At 39.0% G+C, this 22,749-nt stretch overlaps 1 protein-coding gene across 1 annotated transcript in view; it reads right to left on the bottom strand.

The window, feature by feature from the left end:
• Positions 1-452: 452 nt before the first annotated feature.
• The window catches only part of b3galt1b (UDP-Gal:betaGlcNAc beta 1,3-galactosyltransferase, polypeptide 1b), a 35,666-nt gene continuing 13,369 nt past the window's right edge, over positions 453-22,749 (bottom strand). Inside the window, exon 2 of the mRNA XM_034884890.1 lies at positions 453-3,000. Within this exon, the coding sequence (XP_034740781.1) occupies positions 1,779-2,765 (987 nt within the window). The 5' untranslated portion in view covers positions 2,766-3,000 and the 3' untranslated portion in view covers positions 453-1,778. The remainder of the gene's footprint in view (positions 3,001-22,749) is intronic.

Genomic DNA, 22,749 nt, shown 5'->3' on the forward strand with positions numbered 1-22,749 from the left:
TCCTGTCACAAATAAAGGTGTAAAATGCCCCGAAAACTAAAACTGTAATTACACTTTCTTCTCTTACAAATGAATAGTTAAATCTATGAGAAGAATAAGTAGCCTTATTTGGTCTGGTTTGACCAGCACCGTATGGTACCTACCTTTATCCAAGGTTAGCAAACTTTAGACAGATATTACTGTGTACCTCACAATAGGGAGTGAGTTTGTTGACTTTATTACTTGTCTCTACTGTACTTGTTCTTCTGTTAATCTAATTTTCAGCATTTACCCTTATCCAAGAATTTAGGATTTTTAGCCATATTTGTTGTTCAGGAAGTTATGTAACTTAGCTTTAAATAGCTACAGTAAATCATTTTGAATAATCCTTTGTGTGACCACCCTAGAACAATCTGCTCTTTAATTAAAAACCAAAAGACATTTGGAAGAAAACATACTCAATAAACCTCAAGTAACCCTTTAACAGGGAACTCAAGGATTTGTTTTTTAATATAAAAAACATACAATATATAATAACAACCCCTTGCGGGATAGATGCCTTCACAGTAAATGTCACATTAGCTTTTAATACTACAAAACTCTTGAAAAAAGAAAAGAAATATTTGGCCATGAAAGTCACATTTTCTGATAAACACAGAATTTTTCCATGATTTCAGTAGCAGTGCTTCAGCAACTACTGATTGGCCAGATACATATGATAATACATCCAGTCTGTAATGATCTTAGTTAGTTAAACTGATACTTGCTCGACAGGATGCTGTATTACTCTTGATATGTGATGAGGCGATGAGTTAAAATAGCTGCTGACGTAAACAGCATACAAGAGCAGCAGCTGGATTAATAGCTAAGACACACAATTACCAAGTATAAAAATGTCGAAGAGCAGAAAAAACAAAACATTCATCTTTTTCATAGAGAAGAGGCAGTGAAATTATAACGAGATATGTAAATAAAAACATCAGGCAAATTCATAAAAATGTTAATACAGCTGGGTGGTTTCATTTTTGTCAATGCAAGAGAAAAATATCAAATTATCTTTCAACTTGGTCTGTTTGGAGAGTGATGATACACTGCAGTTTATTTTTTTGCTTTGTATACCATTGCATTCATGATGAAGATGAAAAAGGGGAGAGCAGCATGAGTGCAAATGTAGTTTTACCTCACCAGACAATTAGGTTTGTTGTTGAATATGATAACTATTTGCACTCTCATTGTTCAGGAATTCATCTTTCGTTTGTAAATAATACTTCTTAAATGTATGATATTATAGATACTAATTTTATGCTTTATTGTTCCTGCACAGAAATTCTCTCAGGGTGCTAAGTCAGCAACCATGCAGCTGGTAGAGATCCAGTGTCTTGCTCAAGGACACTTTAGCAGGGCAGAAGGTTGTGAATGTGAGCTTAAACCAAGGTTGTCTGGTTGAAATGGAGTCTCGCTACCCATTAGGCCACACTACTTAATGCTATCTGCCCATTGACTTAATGCTTATAGAGAATTTTCTGCTTAAATTTGTACCTGGAATACATGAAAAACAATATTTCAGTAACAAACACCACGTTGTAATTATGCATGAAAATACGCGCTTTACAAGCCTCATGCATTCATTAACACTTGTGAGGTTTTATCAGCAGAAATGGAAAATAAATGAATGTTAATGAAAACATCCGTCGTAAAATAGAGACTTGCAGCCCTCAATGTTTTTACATTACTCATTGTGACGAGATTTAAAAGGAGAAAAAGGCAACAACAAAAAAAGTGCGTGGCCCTCGTGCCCCCTAACACCTCAGGTGCTTCTTGCTGGACATGTCGTTCCAAATGCGGTGCATCTCCTCTGGGGAGATCTGGTGCACGGTGATAACCCGCCTGTACCTGCACAGACTGTAGGCCATTTTCCAGTGATTAAAACCACTGTTCTGATACGGGTGTATACCCAGTTTACGCAAACACAGTCCCACATACACATCCTCCAGGTGCAATAGTCTTGTGTGTAATGACGTCTGGAAGATCAACTCAGCAACGTCAGCAGAGAACACATAGCCAGTGCCCGAGCAGAAGGGTGGGTATTTACTGTCAGGATACAAGTCCCTGGACATGTACCATTTACTGCGCATATCCCTTATAGGACCACCATTTATAACATAGCCAGTGAAATATCTCCTTCTTGGCTTGGTGGTGGGCTTCAAGAGCTTGTAGATCAGATTATCCATGTTGACAAAGATGTCGCTGTCGGTCTTCATGACATACTGCGCATTGGGGCAGAAGGTAGCCACCCAGCGCATGCCCATCATGGTCTTGAGGGTGAGGTTGTGGTAGGAATCAATAAAGTTCTCCACCACAATATCGTGGAAGATCTGGCTCTCCTGCTCCACCATCTGGTTCAGGACAGGGTCCGTGTTCCTGCCCAGCAGAAAGATGGTGAGGATGCGGATGTCGCCGAAGGTGCTCTCATCCCCCCAGGTCTCCCGAATTGACTGCCGCGCGTCAAACTCCTTGTGCGTGGTGCTAATGAGGATGACCAGGAAGGGAGCGGCACTTTCGCACTTCTTCGGCTCATTGATTACAAATTCAAAGGCATGTGGGTTAAGGGTGCGGGTGTGGATGTTGGTGAAGGTGATGTTTTTTGGGGGTTTTGCTGCCTTACGTATAGGCACAGACATGTGACCAACATAAGTGGATGTTGGGCGAGATATACTCAAGTACCACAGAGCGCTCGCCCAGCAAACCACTGTCAACAGGTATAAACATGACACTTTTGAAGGCATTATGCTGCATGTAGGTGTATTTTGATTAGCTGGACCTTATAAGGTTTTCTCTCCATTAGCAATGTTACACCTAGCGAGGCAGCATGAAGCTGCTCCAGCGTGCAGTTTGACATTAATTGTCAGTAATGGATTACTTTAGAGAGAAGTGATGCTGTTTGTGTTTTAATGCAAAGCACTTTAAAGTTGTATGGGCAGTCACTTTCTCTTGGTGACACTGCTGCTTCCCCATTTACATCTGAAAGAGAGAGAGAGAGAGAGAAATGTATTTATAAAAATATATATACACATTAGACAGGCCCTAAAATATATATATTTAAACAAAACATGAGAGATCCAATAAACTAAGCAGTGGCAACTCAAGTAAGAATAAAAGCCACAACACAGAGCGATTAGCAACTGCAACAAGTCAAATAAATGAAGAAATGCTGCCCGAGTTCTCTTATATTTATACAATTAAGAGTATAAACACTGCAGAGAAACTTAATGCATCAAACTCATCATTTGGGTGTTGGAATCAAAAATCTCAATACTCAAGTCAATAAAAGAGTGTTGGAGTAAAGCTAGTGAGAGGAAGAAAGGAAACGATGAAAACAGATCAATTCAATATCTAATAAATGAGACACGCGGCAAAGATTGTGGTGCCATCAGCTGTGCAGCAGAAGTGACTGATCCTCCCGAACATTTATACTATTCATTGTTGTAGTTATTATTCAGTGGTAACACACATTGTCATGTAAGAATTGTCTGCATACTGTGTTACCGCCTTAGTTTATAAAGGGTCAAATTCCCTCTATGATAATATGACTATGATGTTCATTAGTTTAATTTAATTTAATTATGCTCTCACATTCAGTGAAAAACAACACAGACTACATGCTGGTTATTATCATGCAATGGTGAAGAAGATTGTTAAAGGGCAAACAAAACAAAGTCACGACAGATTTGACATTTTGCATATTAGAGTGTTGCAAAAGCCTCAAACTGCAATGTGTTTGTCTGAGACTTATATATTGAGATTCTTTACTCAAGTAAAGCTAAAGTATTAGCAAAATATACTAAAAGTATCAAAAGCAAACATACTCAATACAGAAAACTGGCCCCTGTTAGTACTATTATTATATGATTACATGATTATTATAGCTGATCCATTAACATGTAAGTTGTATTTAACTGTTGGAAGAGGTGGGCTTAATTTGGTATCAGATGATTTGTATGAACCATCTTGATAAAGTACTGTAAGTAGTAACAAGTAACAACTGTCAAATACATGTATATGGAGTAAAAAGTACAATAAGTACCCAATAATAATTTGTTTCTAAACCTTCAATAACTGATATTGATTTTGGTCATTTGGGGGCAGTGGAAACAAATTAACTTTTTTACAGATGCTGAGTAACGCTATCATCCATTTGTAGTCGTGTTTCTGGCAACATGGATTGAAGGTCCGTTAAAAACTCTGTTTTTGGTCTCTACCAACTCTTGAGGAAAATATCTGGCTTTTTAGCTGCTGAATGCTCCACTGTGTTCACCAGCTAGCTAACAATAGATAAGGAAATCAATAACATCCATTTCCAGTTAATTTGCTATAATTATATGCTCATGCCTGTGTAAAATGAGTTATAGATTTAGCATCAGAATTGAAAAGTTATGTGCAATTGTCTACATTCAACACATGATCCTAGTAGCGGCTGTGGCTCAGTGGTAGAGCGGTTGCCTCCCAATCGGAAGGTTGGTGATTCGATCCCCGCCCCTGCAGTCATTGTCGAAGTGTCCTTGGGCAAGACACTGAACCCCGAGTTGCCCCCGGTGCTGCGCACCGGAGTGTGAATGTGTGTGAATGTTTATCTGATGAGCAGGTGGCACCTTGTACGGCAGCCCCGGCCACAGTGTATGAATGTGTGTGAATGGTGAATGTTCCCTGTAGATGTAAAAGTGCTTTGAGCAGTTGTTAAGACTGGAAAAGCGCTATATAAATACAGCACATTTACATTTAGTATGCAGTTTCACATTTTACAAGAGTAGATGCCCTTTTAAACAAAAAAAAAACAAACAAAAAAATGTTTACATCCTCTCTTGTTCTGTGGCTCAAAGGAGCTGTGTGGGGTTGGGTTTTGCATGGCGGTGTGATATGATGTGACAAAGGGCACACCATGCCATGATAATCTTCTTCCCTGGGGTGAGTTGTTTCTCCCGGTTTGTTTAGTGCTGCACTGCTATATGCTCTATGCTGTTACTGAGCTGACAGAAATTTGGCGTGTCTGTTTTTTTTTTTTTGAGGAGTTGTTAGACTAAACTACGCGGTTTATACTTTTTGTGCAGGTGGCTGTATATGTTAGCATGTAAATCATGTATTCTGACTACATGTACACACTACATTTCCATCTTCAAAACTGGAGAGTAGCAAAACCCGGGGTGAGCAGACAAATGTAGCAGTAATGGCATAATTTGAATTACATTTAAGTCTGCAAATACCTGCAGTCTATACCCATATTGTTTACCAAGGTACTTTGTTAGGCATTAACAACAAAGGATACATATAGTACATGCTTTGAAAACAAAAGCTTTGTAGAATGGAATGAAATGCTGTTTGACTTTTACGCCTGTGGACTTGTGGAGAAATATAACTTGTTATCTTGCACTGTTTATTTGGTGTCCGTTTGAGAATAGGCTGTCTTACATATGCTCTCAGTTCCCTTTTCCCCAGACTGTTTCAGCAAAACTCTTACGTTGAAAGTGTTTGCTCACAATATCATACGTCTCCTCCGCCTTGGAAATTACTATTAGCTCTCACCACAACAGTTTACTCAAGCACAAGACATACACAGAGATTCTGATATTTTCTAAGAGGCAGAGTGAAGACTATAGACTATAGAAGACTAAGAATAACAGAGCAATCACTGTTTACTCTGAGGTTAATGAAGTGCAAATGCACATACTGTTTGTACATGTACACGTGTTCTATTAACCAGGGCCAGCTGGTAGCAAGCAGTCACCGTGTCCCACATTGTCACTTTGAAATCTCACTTTCCAGACTGAAACAAAAATATTTAAGAGACAGAACTGAGGCAATGTTTATGTGACAGTTCATTGCCGCCAACCTGTAAAACATACCCTCCAGTGGTTTTCCAGAACAAACACTTCTAAGCTGGTCAGGGTCTCACACACAAACACACAAACACACACACACACACACACACACACACACACACACACACACACACACACACACACACACACACACACACACTAAATTGAACACAAGATTAAAATACAAATACAACTACTAAATGTCAATAGTTAGGTAAGAATGAGCTGAAGTGCTCAGTGGGTAAGCAAAACTGAAGTGAGATCGTTTACATAAGTTTTTTTTTTCTGCTCTGTCTATGAACAGCAATGACTCGTGCACTGACAAACATTCACTTGAAGAACGGCTTGAGTGACACCTATCTGCTGTCATGTATTTTTACTATCAATCAATCAAATCAAATGATGAGTCACTAATATCTGTGGTTATAATGGTCATGATCAATGTGCATCATTCAGTGCATCCATTTAGATGTAACATCAGCCATGTGTGTGTTTTATCTATTGGGTGATACAGAGAGACATAAATGGGTCTATTTGCCATGGAGTTGGATGGCAGCATATACTGTATCTGTTGCTGAGATATGGGCAAGATATAACAGGGAGAAGGGGTATAGGTAAGAGAGATGTAGATGTTGATTATAAGTCAGTGTGGAAATAGTGAGTAGGTTCATTCATGAAAGATGACATAATCCATAGCAACGTGGTCTTCTCTTTGAGTTCCCTAAGCCCCTCAGCATGTGGTGAGATAAGATACTTTTTCAAATTAACAGCTCTGTCTGCTAGTTTGTTACAGAGGCCTTTCAGGTTCGGCCTCTGGTTGTCTGCAGCAGCGATTGCTCTGCTTGTGTTTAGATGATTGTAGCATGGAACAGAGCCAGCAGGCAGGCCACCAGACCTTTGCAGAGCTATTATTCTAATCTGTCTCCGTAATATTGGATTTCACACTGAGAGTCAGTTATAAAATCTCCCGCTCTGTGGGACCAGCTTGGGCTGGTAACTAACAGAAAGGATAATCAAATATACAGTATAACAGTTTATAAGGAGAGAAGCATGGTCACAACTGCTGAGCCCTGGACCTTCAGGACCTGAAGTGTACTCCAGAAGCAAAACAGGGTGGAGAATAAAATAAAGAAATAATTAGCCTACACTTCCAACAGAGACCCAATTTATCATGATTTATTATAGCAAGAGGTACATTTGTATGGGGAGCACAGCACAAAGACAGCCATTCATCAAGACATGACATATTTCTTGTCCAAGCCTTTAGGTTGACTGTTTGGCAGAACAGTTTCTAAAAAGGGGCCTATAACGCTCTCCTTTGTACACAACAAAATTGTTTTGGTTCATGGCCCAATGACCATCTATAGATGGGACTCTAAAGGTTTTTTCCAATAACAACTTCTCAGAGCCAATAGATTGCCAGATTGAAATAGGTGGTTGATACCAAAGCTGGAGATTTGGATAGAGCCTTGCCTAAAATTTAAATTAATTACCATGGCATTTATTTGACACTCTTTAAATGCTGGTTATATTTTTAATTACACGGCACATTAATGGCAGAACTAAAGAAATAACTATATTTATTTTAATACATGCTTTGCATTTTAATATCATTCTATAATCACATCTACACCGTGCTGTTATGAAGGTTGCATTCCTCCTCTCCTCAGACCTTTAATTTGAAACGTGGACTACAACCACAGCATGGATGTGCATTTTTTCACAATAACAAATAACTGAATGATATATGAAATACTGATGACAGGACTGCCTGATGAAGCAGAGATGTGTGAAAGATGATATGAAAATTGTAGCACAGCAAGGGGTAAAGTCTTCTATCTCCCTGTCCAGCATTATGATGTTGAAAGACACATTTGTAAGCTCATAGATGAGATTTCATTGACCTTGAAAAAGAATGGAGACTGACCATGCACACATTTTCAAAGCCATTAAAAGGTGTTTTTCACAACATTTACTTGAGCCTCTCAATATTTTGGAACCTTTTTTCTGGTACTCTTATTAAAAAGCATAAGTCAAACAAAAAGGAGAAAAGACAATTTTTCAACTAAACCAGATCCCTTGAAAGCTTTTTAACCACCCTGTCTCTATAAATGCTTCATTCCAGAAATACAATGTACTGCAAGATCTGTTGTTCTGGAGGCAGAAATGCCTTAAGTATATTAATTGAGAAAGCACAAACTACTTCCAAATAATGTGGTATCGCTTTAAAAAGGCAGTAGATCATTCATGTATTAGTACAATGTAGTGACATTTATATCGCTCTTTACTTTTTTTTGTGCTGTGTCTATTACTCTTTGCTATCTGTGTTTCAGGTTTCCAAATCACACTTTTGTAAGTTGCATATCTGACTATAATTGGCTTCTAATATCACAAAATCCTGCTGTTACAAACATATCTTAAACTCAGATTTCAGATGAGCACTGAGAGAGAATGTGAAAACAGCCTTCAACGGACAAGTGGACCATGAAATATTGATCACACGTTTGAAGCAGTGGGTGGGCATCAGGGGCATAGCACTGGAGGGGTTCAAATTGTACTTGACTGACCAAACTTTATGTGTAAGCCCTGATGACTGTGTATCCTCCCCTGCTCCTCTCTTGTGTGGGGTCCCACAGGGCTCAGTTCTTGGTCGTCTCTTTTCCCTCTATTTGCTCCCACTTGGTTCAATACTTAGGAAGCATGGTGTTTCATTCCACTGTTAAGTATATGACAGTCAGATTTATGTGCCTCTTAAAAAGAAAAGACGCATACTCCTTCAGACTGCCATTAATGTGTCTCAACGACATAAAGTCCTGGATGGCTCTGAACTTTTTAAATTTTAATGATAAAAAGACGGAAGTTGTGGTTTTTGGTGGCACCACTGGGACTACCCCTGTAGATCTGGGTTCCTTGGCACAGTATGTTGTATGCTGCTGCATGTCTTTTAACTGGCACACGTAAACATGAACACATTTCTCTTGTTTTAGCCTCACTACATTGGCTGCCTATTCAATTTAGGATCCATTTTAAAATTCTTTTATTTGCTTTTAAAGCCTTGAATGGTCTTGCCCCGCCCTACCTTGCTGAGCTTATACGCCCTTATACAACATGCTCTCTCAGGTCAGATGATCAGCTGCTCCTGAGTGTGCCTAAAACTAAGTGGAAGCTCAGAGGGGACCGTGCCTTTGCGGTTTTGGCTCCAAAATTAGAATGATCTGCCTCTGTACGTTAAACAGGCCTTTTATTTGTCTGTTTTTAAATCACGTCTTAAAACCCACCTCTTTCCGTGGCCTTTGACACCTGGTAAGATGTCGACTTAATTTACTGCATTTAATTATTTAGTTTAATTGTTTTTATTGTGCAGGTATTATTTTTTTTTTCGGGTTATAATGTTATGTTTCTTTTTGTATTTTTGTATTTTTCTGTCCAGCACTTTGGTCAACTTTGTTTTAAAGTGCTTAACAAATAAAGTTGGATTGGATTGGATTAGACTCTGAACATTGTCATCGTCATCAAGTGAACCTAACAATGATCAAAACACATTTTCAAAAGAAAGGGGACTTGAAATATTGGACACTTTGGGTCAAGTTTCATCTCACATGTTCATCTTTGAACCTGAATAGTGCTCCTCGACATGACAAAACAAAAATAAAAAGTTCTGTTTTGCATTTATGCAACAGTAAAAATCATCTGTTCCATCTCTCTGCAGAGGGAGATGAGATTTGATTTGAAACCAGACAAACAAAAGAATCAGATTTTCTATTTCCCACAGACTCCTGTCCTCTTTATTGCTTCCTGAAAAAGAAACATAAGGGGAATATTGTCATTTACATATTTTATGCTTAGGGCTTGATCTAAATGGTGCTCTTCTAATATAGCAAGCTAAACACTTACGGAAAATCTATACTGGCAATTCAATCAGTGAAGCTACATTAAGCCGAATGAAAATTTTGATAGATAGAAAACATTAAACTGGCATCCCTGTTACTTTCCTCCATTGGGAGAGCTGAGTATTGTCATGTCTTGAAAATAATCAATATCAGTTCAATTTTAAAACTAACAGAATATATCTTAAAACTTAGATTAGATTTGATTTGCTTGGGTGGATCGAGGACTGAATTCTACTGTATGGGAGGTCATATTCATATAGTGCAATGGCAGTGTCTTTCATGAATTGTGGATTTTCTCACTGACTATGCACTATGGCACACTGGCTATGCACAGAAATGTGTCATTCCCCCATTCTGATTTGTAAATAAAGTTTCAAAAAATTAAAAAATTAAAAAACAGATCAAATAAAAAGGAGAACTTTCTCATCATAATAGAGGCAATAATTACTCTAATAAATCATATTTTAAAAAACAAATTAGCAGCTTGTGTATAAATCTAATTTCCAGGCAACAAGGTTGTAATATTCTTCAACAAGCACAACGATGCAAAACAGTTTGTTGGGCTATATTTTGAATAAGAGTTGATTCCTGATTTCAATATATTTAATTGTTCATTAGCATGATATTGCCCATGGGCAAGATCCACTCCTGTGGGACTTTACTGTGGGCTATTAACAAGCCAGAACATGGAGATTTTGGAGGGATCCGACCCCTAGACACTTGCTGGTAAAACTGTTGTTGCTATTTATAAGCCTGGGCACACCAGAGTCTGTAAGTAAATCATTATCTGTGTCTGAAACAATACAATTTATTTTCTAGGTATAACTGGAACATTACAGGCACGTTTGGTGCCAAAGGAGTAATAACGGTGACTGAGGGACTAGAGGAGGGATAAAGAGAGTAGTCAAAGATCCTGTGCCAATGGTTACCGCGGGGACTACTTGCACCTTTCTGCCATCAGGTGTTGCTGGAAAATATTAGCAAAGAGGCTGTGTGAGTCAGAGGTTTTCAAAGCAGAGCTGCAGACAAACAGGAAGCTGGTGTCCTGCTGGGATGATGCCAGCAATCTTTCTTTCTCAACAGATGCTGCCCACTGCCCACTATTCTTTGTTCCCTTCTCCAAAGGCAAGCTGTGTTGCCTGCTGTACATAGAATAAAAATGCTCACCTTGATGTCCGTAAAGGACAGGATAAAAAATAGAACTTCTAGAAAGTTTTAAACCACAAACTGCTTCCTCAATTTTTGATGAGCTACTTTGCTTAGCATATACAATGACTTGCGGAGAACTACTTCTACATTTTGCTGTATCAATTCAGGGCTCAGTTTAATTTCTGTAAAGTATTACTAGGGCTCCACGATTATGGCCAAAATTATAATCACGATTATTTTGAGCATTACTGAGATCGCGATTAATTATCACGATTAGTTTTTGATTTTAACCAAAACAAATTTTATAATCACATAGGCTTTATAACGGCTTTCACATCCATATTTTGCAACACTCCTCTTATGCTGAAGTTATATGTTGTACATACATACAGGTGCAACAAATGTAAATGAAAGTTATCTGAAATAAATAGCCTAGGAGATAAATATATATATATTGTGTTTATACACAGACGGGACAAAATGTTTTGTTTACTAATAAACTTGTAAACCTTGTGACCGACATATAACCGACTGCTATCAGTTTTCCTCACATTACTCTGTCCTCTGTGACCGTCTGAATATCGAAACTAAGCTGCGCGTTGCAGGGAACAACCGACTGGCTCATGATCAGACAGTGGTTTACGGAGCGGTAGATAGGCTTTGCAAAAAGAACTGGGAGCATTCTATGAACGAAATGATGACGCATTTAAAATATCGCTTGATAACGCAAATTTGATCATGGGAAGCCAACATTGTGATTGTGATTAAAATTTGAGTAATTGTGTAGCTTTATGTGTCAGTGTTGCACACAGCTGGCTTGTTGGATATTTCCTAAACGCAAAAAAGTGTTTTGGAGTCTTAATTAAGTAAGCGATCCAATAAGCCAACAAGAAATTGAAGCACTTCCCTTATTAAACTTATACAAGAACCCTCCCAGGGACACACGCTTTTCCGCAAAAGCAGATACTGCTATCTGGTTGGCGCTGGTTTGCATCCTGTCTGTTTCTGTATCTTGTCCAAAGTAATATAATGTGAAGGACCCTCATTACTAAGGCCAAGACACTAAATTAAACAGGAGTGTGGCAAACGTCTGACCCCTCTTAAACTCAGTGATTGTCTTCCAACTGAAAAAGAAAAAAGATGCTGATGAAAATCTTTTCACCTGTAAAGACTTTTGCTGTCTGTTTTGCATATGTATGCATAAGTTACTCCATTAAATAAGTTTTCATTAGTGTTTATGGTTAGGTGCTGCTAGAAGAAATCCTCTGATGTGTCAAACACACAGCAGGCCAACTGATTCATTTACTTCTTGTCTTTGAACTCCAGCAATAACTGAACACCTAAAGAATAGTATAAACTTTGTCAGGAGTTAATAGGTCTGATTCACAGTATGAATTACATGTACATGAATGACTGGTCTCCTTTAGATCAGCATAACATATCAATCCTAAACAAATAAGTACAGATTTGTGCAAGACATTTTTTCACTAAAAGCAGTAGACAGTTTTAAGACAGCTTCAAACACTGATTGCTTTGTTACCAAGGGCCTTAAGGGTATTTAAATAGCAGTGGGGACAGCCATTACAAGTTAATCCTTTACTGCATAAATGCTGCATTCTTAGTGTTTGACCAATTAACTGATGAGGTGACAAATTCTTTATTTTATATCCATCCCACATGCAACAATAATTTGTGTGTAGCCATAGCTGGAAGTAGCGTATTCCTTTGTGCCATAGACTTCCATTTTTGTCCAAGAATGATTAAAAACACATCAATGAGCCAAACTGTTGCACAGGATGACATATTTCTTTAATTATTATTAATATGGACACTGTAGTTTAGTTTTGACATACACTGTCCTGCTGCTGTAAATACTCACTAGAGCACCCAATGCACATTAATCTACAGTTAAAAATTTCCCCCAACAAATGTAGTTTAACCTGAGTAGCATTAATTAATTCTAAAACATATAGGTGTTTTAAGCCTTTACATTTTTGTAACTGATGAGATGTATGTCTTTAGGAGGAATGAATGGGTTTAGGGCTGAGAACCACAGACAGGGTAGGGAGGTCTGAAACTATTGAGAGATGGACTATCATTGGTTTGGTTTTGGTCTATTCAGGGAATTTGTTGACAGTAAGAAAACTATACAATAACAGCAGCCTGATCCTTTAAACCTACAGCATACAACAGCGTGCATACAGCAGAGTAGGGAGCAAGTCTCAAAGCAAGATATTTTGCAAGTATATGTAATATATATCTCGAACATGACTGGCACCCTCTGATTAAGGTTAAGAATATACTCCATGCTCTAAATAATGAAAATAATGACACAGACGAGGATTTTAAAAACTTCCAGCAAGATGTTATTATGAAGACTATCTTACACAAAATGACAACTGCACATATAAATATCAGTTTGCAAATATCAGGCGAGCACAACTTTGAGTAATGTGTTCAATGTCACACAGAGTGCCCTGGATTTTTGGCATAAACCCACAGACAGGCATAAATTGGATCCGGGCAATCCGTGCCCTGGCACACAGGCTACCAGACATCATCAGGCTCAGCTAAGCCACGACACTTTCTCCATCAACAGAAGAATTATTCGCTTACATTTTTCTACTGAGGAAACAAAAAAGCATTGTTTACATGCTGGTCAAATGGACTGAAAATTGGTTTTAGGTACAAGGTTTTCCTGCTTTAAAAGACTGACGGTCACCACTAACCGCCCACTGTGTACTGAGTCAGCACCAACATGATTAATGTGTGTTGATGAGCAGCACCAATCAGTCACAGACTGTCAGTCATACAGCTGAGGTAAACTAGGACCTACTGGGACTCTAAATCAAATCTGGCATTCAGATTTAACAACTCATAACTCTGTGAATTTATTATCTGAACAATCAATGTTTGATTGAATTATTTACTGTATGTGGAGTGCACTGATTCTTTAACCAGTGCTGTTACCCTCCACCTCCCTACTAGTCAGTACATGTCTCTCCTCAATTGCAAGGGTGCATGGGTACAGTACCAGGCAATTTAACAGGGATCTGCTTCCTGGGACAGACTCACTATTTGACATTCTAACATAACTTTGTCAAGGCAATTCCGCAAGATTAAAAGCAGCAACCTTGGAACCCAAAATACATTAACCTTGGAGATTAGTTAACTTGAAGACTTAAAATGTAGCAAAAGCAGGTATTTACATGTGCTCTTAGGGTCACTTATACAAGGTTGTCAATTACTTTATTAAAAAAAGCGACCCATCTCAGCAGGTTAAATTAAATTGTATTCATTAATCTTGTGAGAAAATTCATCTCCTTGATTTGACAAATCTTAAATATGCTCATCAAAACATGCAAACTCTACACAGCTGTGAGGAAACACGGTGAACTACTGGGTCACTGCGGCTGCCCAAACACAACTTTGGTAGTCAGAGCGTGTGCATAAAGCTTGTGCTCTGTATACAAACAAACAGTAGGAGAAGAAACCATAACAAAAGAAGAAGAGGACGAAAATGGCTAGTGCAGGGAAACCAGAATCGTTTGTGTGGAACAAAGTCAAGTTAAACTGCTGCTGCGACTCACACTCGACTATAGGGCGAGGGGTGTGGCAATGACATCATTGATACGCAAGTATGCGACTTTGCCCTCCAATTGAAGACGCAAGAGTGCAATGGTTGAATTTTTGCACCCTGGGACCATGTTTCATCTAGATGCAGTACGTTGACAGGAGTCATTTGGACGATTGGCTAAAATGTTGCAAAACATGTGCGTTTAAACTAAAAAGCGTTTCCGTGTGGATGGCTCCTTTAAGACTGTAGGATCTATTTACTTAAGTTATTTCTTACTAGTTTATCTACTGTGAGTCAGATTATCACTCTGCTACTCCAAATATTTTCAGTTGTGAGTTACGTGACCATAGTGCAGTGATGTATTCAAATTTTGACTGACAAATTGAGAACAAAGGAACATTCTGTTTACTTTCTATTGTATACACAAGGTTATAAAATCATTACCTTCTTCTTCCCCATTGATGAAGGGGCACTTTTAAGTTTTATGTATTTAAAGGTGACAGGCCTGATCATGTGTCATCAGTGTTGCAGAGTTAAGTCAAAATGCACAGACTTAATGAGAGGATTTTTGCTATGGAGCCTCTCCAGCCAACCGTATCACAAAGCACCCAGGTAGTCATTAGAGGGACAGATGGTGCTGTGGCTGATTGGTCTCTCTGCTTACCAATTTGAAGGTGTTTTTCCTCATCATGCCTCTCCTCAGATGTAGTGAGCAATGGAAAACGCGAGGCTCAAATAAAGACAGAAATGTAAAATACACTTCTGTAAATTGCAGGATACCTATCGCAGCTCTGATGTGTGACTTGTGTTGTACCACTGTTTCCTTCCTCAGGGATCATTGGTTATCTGCATAACCCCCAGTTCCATCGAGTCTGCACATTCTGTACAACACTTTATGGTTATGGGGACATAGCTTCACGTCCGGAGACACCTCTGCAGATACACTAGATGCAGAAGATCATGCCTTGGCACAGAGGTAATAGGGATGTCAGTTACTTTCCTGCTGAGAGCAGACTTAGGGACACCCTGGGCTGTCACATTTCTGCAATAAAAAACGGTGTTTGTGGAGAAGGGCAGCTTGCGGCAGAACATACATCCACAACTGAAAAAGAAAGAGCCCCAGGCACAGCCATGCCCTTGGTGAAGTGAGCGCGCACCCCACTGTGCATCTATGTGCCCATGCAGACAAGCATGCAAGATCACCTTTTCAATGCAATGAGAAAGACATTGTTAGGAGATTGCCCGCTCTCCCACAATAGTCAAACAACTGGTCCATTGAGCACATCTCCCACGTTCGATCACCATCAGGCCCAGAGGGGCTTCTTTGCTCAGACGGACAAGGAGTATGCGACTGAAACATGGAGATTGGTTGAAGGCAGAGACGGTAACCAGGCCCAATTGCCCATAGTATCCAAATTCAGACCCATAAAACAAAGTTTCCGACAGGGAGTGGGACAGCTCTTCTCCGGGTTTCTAAAAAAAAAAAAAAAGACTTCAGTTGAGCTATCATCCGTCCTTAACAAGTGTGCAGATTTGTTAGCAAGCTAATCAAGTTTCCATTAGCTAAGCTAAGTGGCAGGAAATGCAACTTGTTAGCAAGCTAAAAAAAGCTAAATTTGCGCAATGCAAGCCTTGATAGTGATACCCCCCTTCTGCTATTTATCTATTTTGCAAGGGCACCGTAGTTTTACCCGAGTGGATTATGATTGGAATGATTAGAAGGAAGCCAGAGCATTTTTTTTAAAACCATATACCAGATTGATTGCAGCCAGAACTCTCTACAGCTCTGACACAGCACAGTGGAGATAGGTCTGGCTATGCGAGACAAGGTGGAGCGCAAATAGACTGAGGAGGAGGGACATAGCTGGGTCTTTTGTAGCTCTCTGAAAGGCAGTGCTTCCAGCCAGCAACAGTCTCATTGGCCATTGATCCAAAAAAGGACAAATAGGGAAAGAGTGGATGGAGCTGAGGTGGAATTCTTTAAACCTGCAGCCTATGCTTGTCTCCTTTGATGACAGCCACCTGTCACTCAAAACAGCACACCCTTAATTATGCAGAACTTTAAGCCTTAATATAATAATAAAAAAGGTGAGTTAGTCCCCCTGTTTAATTCTGCTGTAAAGTTGGGTATTTTACTATGGAGGTCTATGTGGATTTACTCCCTTTTGGAGCAAGCTTCAAATGGGCACTCGATAAAATGCAATTTATGGCACTTCCACAATGGCTTAATTTTTCAGCACCAGAAATTGTCGCTTGGTTGTACCGACCAAAAGGGAACCAACTGTCACTTTAGTTTTCCGTTTTGTAAAAAAATCACCCGCAAAGCCATGAGGTGGATTACATTAAAATAAAAATTTTAAATCTGGATTGTATGAGAAAATAAAAATTATTTTTTGTTTGTCCGTTCTACAGAAAGGGGAGTGCTGAATGAAATATTCCTTCCAGAGCAAGGGGGAAGGCTGTGTCACTAACTGAGCAGCCATAGATTATCCCTGTCATCTCTACAACAACCTGATTAAAAGAGGTGAAACAACCTAATATAAAGCCTGTGATCTCTCTTGATGACACTTCTGGAGTCCTGAATTTTCATTTGAAGCCATACAGTTTTACTTGCACTAGAAATCAAAGGGCAATCATGAAATAAACAGACAGAGTTTTATGTTGAAAAACACCTATTGTGTCTCAGTTTGCAACATTTCATAACAGGATGAAACAGGATGCAGCAGTCCCTGCAGGAATGATGAAGACTAGATGAAGGAGAGATGAATTATGGGTCACATTAATGGTGGCTGTCAGTGAATGTCGGATATCAAAACATGCAGCAAAGGCAAAGGAGGAGTCTTTCTGTCAAAGCCCAGATCTTTCTGAATAAAGAAATCGTTTTTTTTTCTGTCAAAATAAACAACATGATGATTGGAAATATAAGGTCATGCAATGCTTTGCAAGCAGACACATTACTCAGTGATGTTACTTTCAACAGCATGCACCTTGTTTGCATGTTAGCTAGGGTTTTCTGCAGATATATTTTAAATTTTGGAGAATTAATGTAAAACTATATATAAACTATATATATATATATATATATATATAAGATAATTTTCAGGATTTTTGAGTCTGCAATGTTTTTTGTGCAAGTGCAACGTCTACAATAAATGTGTCAATTTGCTACTGTAAAAAAGATTTCCAGGTAAATTGTTACTAGAGGCAGTTCAATGTTAGTGACATAAATGCACAAATTCAAAGCAGTTCTCTGAAGTGTGTGAACAAGAGGTTTGACTATTTTATCTGTTAGAAGTATAGTAAGCAAAACAAGACGTTTAAACAAGATATATCTTGGTTCATGAGGGTGGTGATGATTTAAAAAAGATGGATTATAAGATAAACTGCATTAAAACAAATGATGCAACATGGATCATAGTGTTGACAGGTTATTCATGTCATTTTCCATGTTTGCTGTTGTTGAGATACACAACACTGAATGAACATGGATATATGCTGTAGAAATCTCTTGAAATCTCATTAATGATGCAGTAGGCTGGGGGGTTGGAGGGAGTTAACCTGCAAACTACATAGCGCAGAGGTGTTGTGGTGCAGTGCGAGCACTGAAGTATACTATACAGTAAAATAGCGTAATATTTTGTGCCTAAACTTTACCAACTTTCACAATGTTAGACAGCGTATTTAAAATACAACCATTACGTTCCATGGTTTAGATAGGACGGGAAACACTCCTGTGGGTCATATTAGAGGCTTGGAATAAATAACCTATAATGTCGTATGGTTTGGAGGACTTGTCGTGAGATTGGTTGTGGCCATATATTATTGAATATACCATAGACCCATCTTAGTTCAATCAAAAGCTAGGCATAAGAGGAGGAGGATGTTGGCGCAGTTAAAGGATCTGGTAGTGGAAGGAAACGGAGAAGTGCCAGGTTATGATGGCAGCACCGTACACCTGCATGAATAGATGTTACTAATCACATGGTAGCAGCCAGCGATTGTGAATCTTTAATAAAAGAGATCTGTCTGTATGGATTTTATATTTCATTGTAAAGCTGGAGGCTAAATGCAACATTTGTACAATAAATTCTCCAATCAACAAGGGGCATAGCACAAAATATTTGGTCCTGTAGAAAGGCATTCTCTGTGGGCCCCTCCCCTCATCCGCTGCTATTCTATCTTGCATCTTTTTTGGGCCCTCCTCAAGTGAGGGCTCTTGGTTCTCAGTCCCATTTCCACCCCCAGTCCGACAGCCCTGCATTCAACTACTCTTAAAGTTGGTGGGTTATCTGTACAGATCATTCTGAAACTCTGAGCGTCCTTTCTTCTCAACTCGGGGGCAAAATGGACCATGTGCTTTTCCACTGTGAATGAAATGGATGCCCTGCCGCCACCTGTGAGAACCAACTGCAGATCATCATCTCTGAGAGTTGGCAGTGATTTCTAAGAACACACTTTCACAACGCAAATGCTTCCTTAGATGGGGCATTTAGCATAAGTGTAAACCCAGCCTGTCCAGTTGATACTCCCTGGTATACAAATATATTGAAAGATCCAGTAAAAGAAAAATACTGATGATGGTGGCCATTTATAGCACAGAAGTTGCTTCAGTACATCGGAGCGCAGTTTTCAGGCTTTGGGGCAGCAGTGTTACATTTTGTTTTAATGTGAAACAAAAGAATTAATAAAGTTAACCAGTGCTACAGATAGTAAAAGCAAAAGGTAATTCATTTAGTTGACTGTAAAAAATGGTATACCAAACATCTTCAGGTTAATATGGGTCTGTAAATGTGTGATTTATGAAGGCACAGAATGTATTGATAGACTATAAGCAGCTGTGGGATGCATGACAGGAAGTAACCAAGCTTCATTTTACAGAGTAGCTCAATTTGCACACCATTAATGCACTCCAAAGGTTTTACGCTCATATGCTCCAAACGCTAAGTCACAGTTCATGTAAATAGCCAAGCATGACCCTCCTGTCATCACAGCCTTTCACCTCTGTGCAAACATCAGCATTAATGATAAATCATTATGCCGGGGAATCTGGCATTTTCGTCTCATTATCTGACAAGCTGCTGCCCCTCTGTCCACCTCTGTCTGAATCCTATTATCTCTCCACTCATCAGCTTCGTGGCAATGTGAAGAGGATCGCCAAACCTTGTAAAGCAACTTTTACCATGGCACATGTTGTTGACCACATTTACATGTGTAATGTGAAAGAAATGTATTTTGAATACAGAAATATAAAAGCGTTTTTTTTATCATATGTGCCAACACACAATCGCATCACACAGCATGCAAAATGCAAGACACACAAGTTTATTTTGTGATAACGCTGCTGTCTCTGTGTGTACCCCTTAAAAGTGCAGGTTGTTTTCAATTCACCACTCTTCCCTCTTCCTCATTCCCATACTGTCATGAAATATGCATTCACATTGAAACAGCCGGATTCCTTTGCCAAACGCAATAGTAAAATCTGGTACTTTTGAGCTTCTCCTTTTCATCAGCTTGGTGCTGTGGGTAACTTATGATTAAAGTTAAAGCTGTGAGGCAAACACAATTACAGCTAGCCACCGCTAGTCACTGTGTCACAGACCCAGACCTTTTGTCTCCGTTGATCATCAAATGAAAAATGAGACACTTTGATGGTACGTATCAAGCTACTGAATCAGGTTTTTCTCTGCACTGAGTTTATATTTTTCATATATCATAACACAGTGTTTGTTGTACATGTAAGTATCTTGTATCTTATGTAACTGTGGAATCATGCAACTTGGCTTGTGTGTTTGTGAAAGCATGAAGCAGAGAGCCAGCAGAGCTGTTTTAGAGAATCGGCAAGACTGAAGGCAGAGCGTTAGAAACATACAGCTCTAGGGTTTCCCATTACAGGTACAGAATATAGAGAGCTAGCAGAAGACAAGTGTCTCCAGAGAAACGTTGTCCAAAGAAGTTTAGCCTGCTCTGAAACAGCATGTCAGTGCCATGTGAGGTGAACGAGAATACGGTAAAACACAAACAATTTTGAAAATAACTGGATCCAGTTTAAATCAGCACATGAGCGCAGAGATGGAACGCTTCCCTTTTTGCATTGCAACACAAAAAGCTAAATCCATTGTTTATAAATGCAATACAATTGCTGTGCCGAATTTTACACATGCACTCGTTAAGGCAAAACTAAAGAGGTACTCAGAAACCTAATTAATGAGGCTGTCAATGAGTTCTTAATTAATACATCTTTTCTTTACAAGCAGATGGTCGTAGCCACTGAGACAGAGATGCCATTTCCAGCCCTGCCCCAGAAATACATGTACTTCAAACAGTTGGACATGTGTCCACACAACACCCCTGGAGAGGGAAGAATATAATGAACACCCAAAATTCTAATTCAAAAGGACATTCTGACAAATTACATAGTCACTGTAATAAAACCGACATTATTCTGTATTTCTAGGCATCAATAAAATTGCAGCATGTCTCCTCCATCATGAAAAGAAACAATTTAAAGTAAAATCAATACTATCTTCATTTTCTGTGATGCAGCGACAAAGAGATTCATGTCCACATCATCAGAGAAAAAGCTTGGACCATCTGAAGGGTTGTTCAAGGCAATGTATTCAGTTCAATGGGCACAGTCACCTAAGATGATGAATGAAAAGAAAAGTGGAGAAAGACATGGCAAATGTTGCACTAAATCCATGTGTTCAATTCAATTTTTTTCCACCTGAAATATAAAAGGCACAATTGTGCACAAAGCCTTTGACTAAAAATTAAAATGACAGAAACCATTATTAGATCTTGGGGATTCTTGTGTGCTTTATTAGTATTTTCAGCCTAGTAGATATATTTAAACTAACGCTGTTGCTGTTTGGCACTTTATAGTTATTATGCTTTAAGTCAAAAGTGCATACACAGTAATAATATATGCTTCCACTAAGCCATTCTGGCTGGGAGCTCAGCCTGCTAAGTGGTGTGCAAATAGAGAAAGTAAATTACCATAATACCACGTTTCTGGATATGTTAATGCACACACACAGCAAAAATAAAAATGCTCTTGTGCTGGGCCTACAGCTGTTTTCAAAAGCTATTCAAATTAAATTGTGTGAAAGGCCTCCGAGGATATGACCACTGGATGACCTTTTATGATGACTGCATGTTTTGATTAGTGTGTTTCAAGGAAACGTGATTAAGACAACACCTGAGTCAGTGCTGACAAACTACATATTAAAGTATATATTTTATTATATTATCAAACTTGCCACTTGGGGGAAGCAGAAACAAGTCACCTTATTTACACATTTAGGAGACAAAGAGCACCATTACATTACCATTCATTTGGAGTCTTGTTTCTGGCCATCTGGCAAATAGAAGTCCAATTTGCACTCTCCTTTTAGCTCGGTTTTCAGTCCCCACCAACTGCTACATGCCACACTACATTAAGCAGCTAACATCTTTTTGCTAATTGTGTCTGTCTGCTGTCTGGTGCTGGACAGGTAGTGTGCAGTGGGCTTATATAGAAATTTGATAAAAACAGCTGCCTCCTGTGGCCAGTGATGCTGATGAGAGACACTTTGAGAAATGCGCTTATTCGCTTACTTACCAAGGGTTTAATACCTAGCATAAAGACTGGAAACAGAAAAAAAGCATGGAAACGTAAAGAAACATATATCTGAGTTTGATGGTTATCGAACTCAACGGAAAAATCTATATCCATCACAGCAGTGCAAAGAAAGTCTCATACTGTTCAATATGGAGTAGCTACAGATCTCATGCCAAGAGGTATAGCATGCAGAGCACAACAACAGCCTGCCATTCATCAAATGCCAATGCTTCAGCTTCGGAGAAATGTGGTTTTATGTCAGGAATGAAAGACAAGCATGCTGCTGATTTGTGTGGCTTAGAGAAAGAGCAAATAACAGGTGCAACAGTGTGTCGTGGTGATAGTGCAAAATTAAAAATGATTTACTTTAAAATACTTTATACTCCTTTTCAGCAGCCTGCATGGACACTTATTGCTTCTCTGCAATGCTTTGTGTTTTTTGGCCAGTGGAACTGAAACATCCTTAGTACTTGAAAAGACACCTTTTTGTTTGTTTGTCTGTTTTCATTTGGCTTCGCTGCACATCTGAGTTTACCCACAGGAACGGCTAAAATATACAGTACGTCTACTGAGCACAGAGAATTAAAGCTCCTGCATAGACGCTACGCCTCTGAGGCCATGGTCCAATATTTGGAAGTATATTCAACTGATAATTATGAAAAGGTGCTTTGTGTACTTTTT

This window comes from Etheostoma cragini, chromosome 11, assembly GCF_013103735.1.
Source record: "Etheostoma cragini isolate CJK2018 chromosome 11, CSU_Ecrag_1.0, whole genome shotgun sequence".
NCBI lineage: Eukaryota > Metazoa > Chordata > Actinopteri > Perciformes > Percidae > Etheostoma > Etheostoma cragini.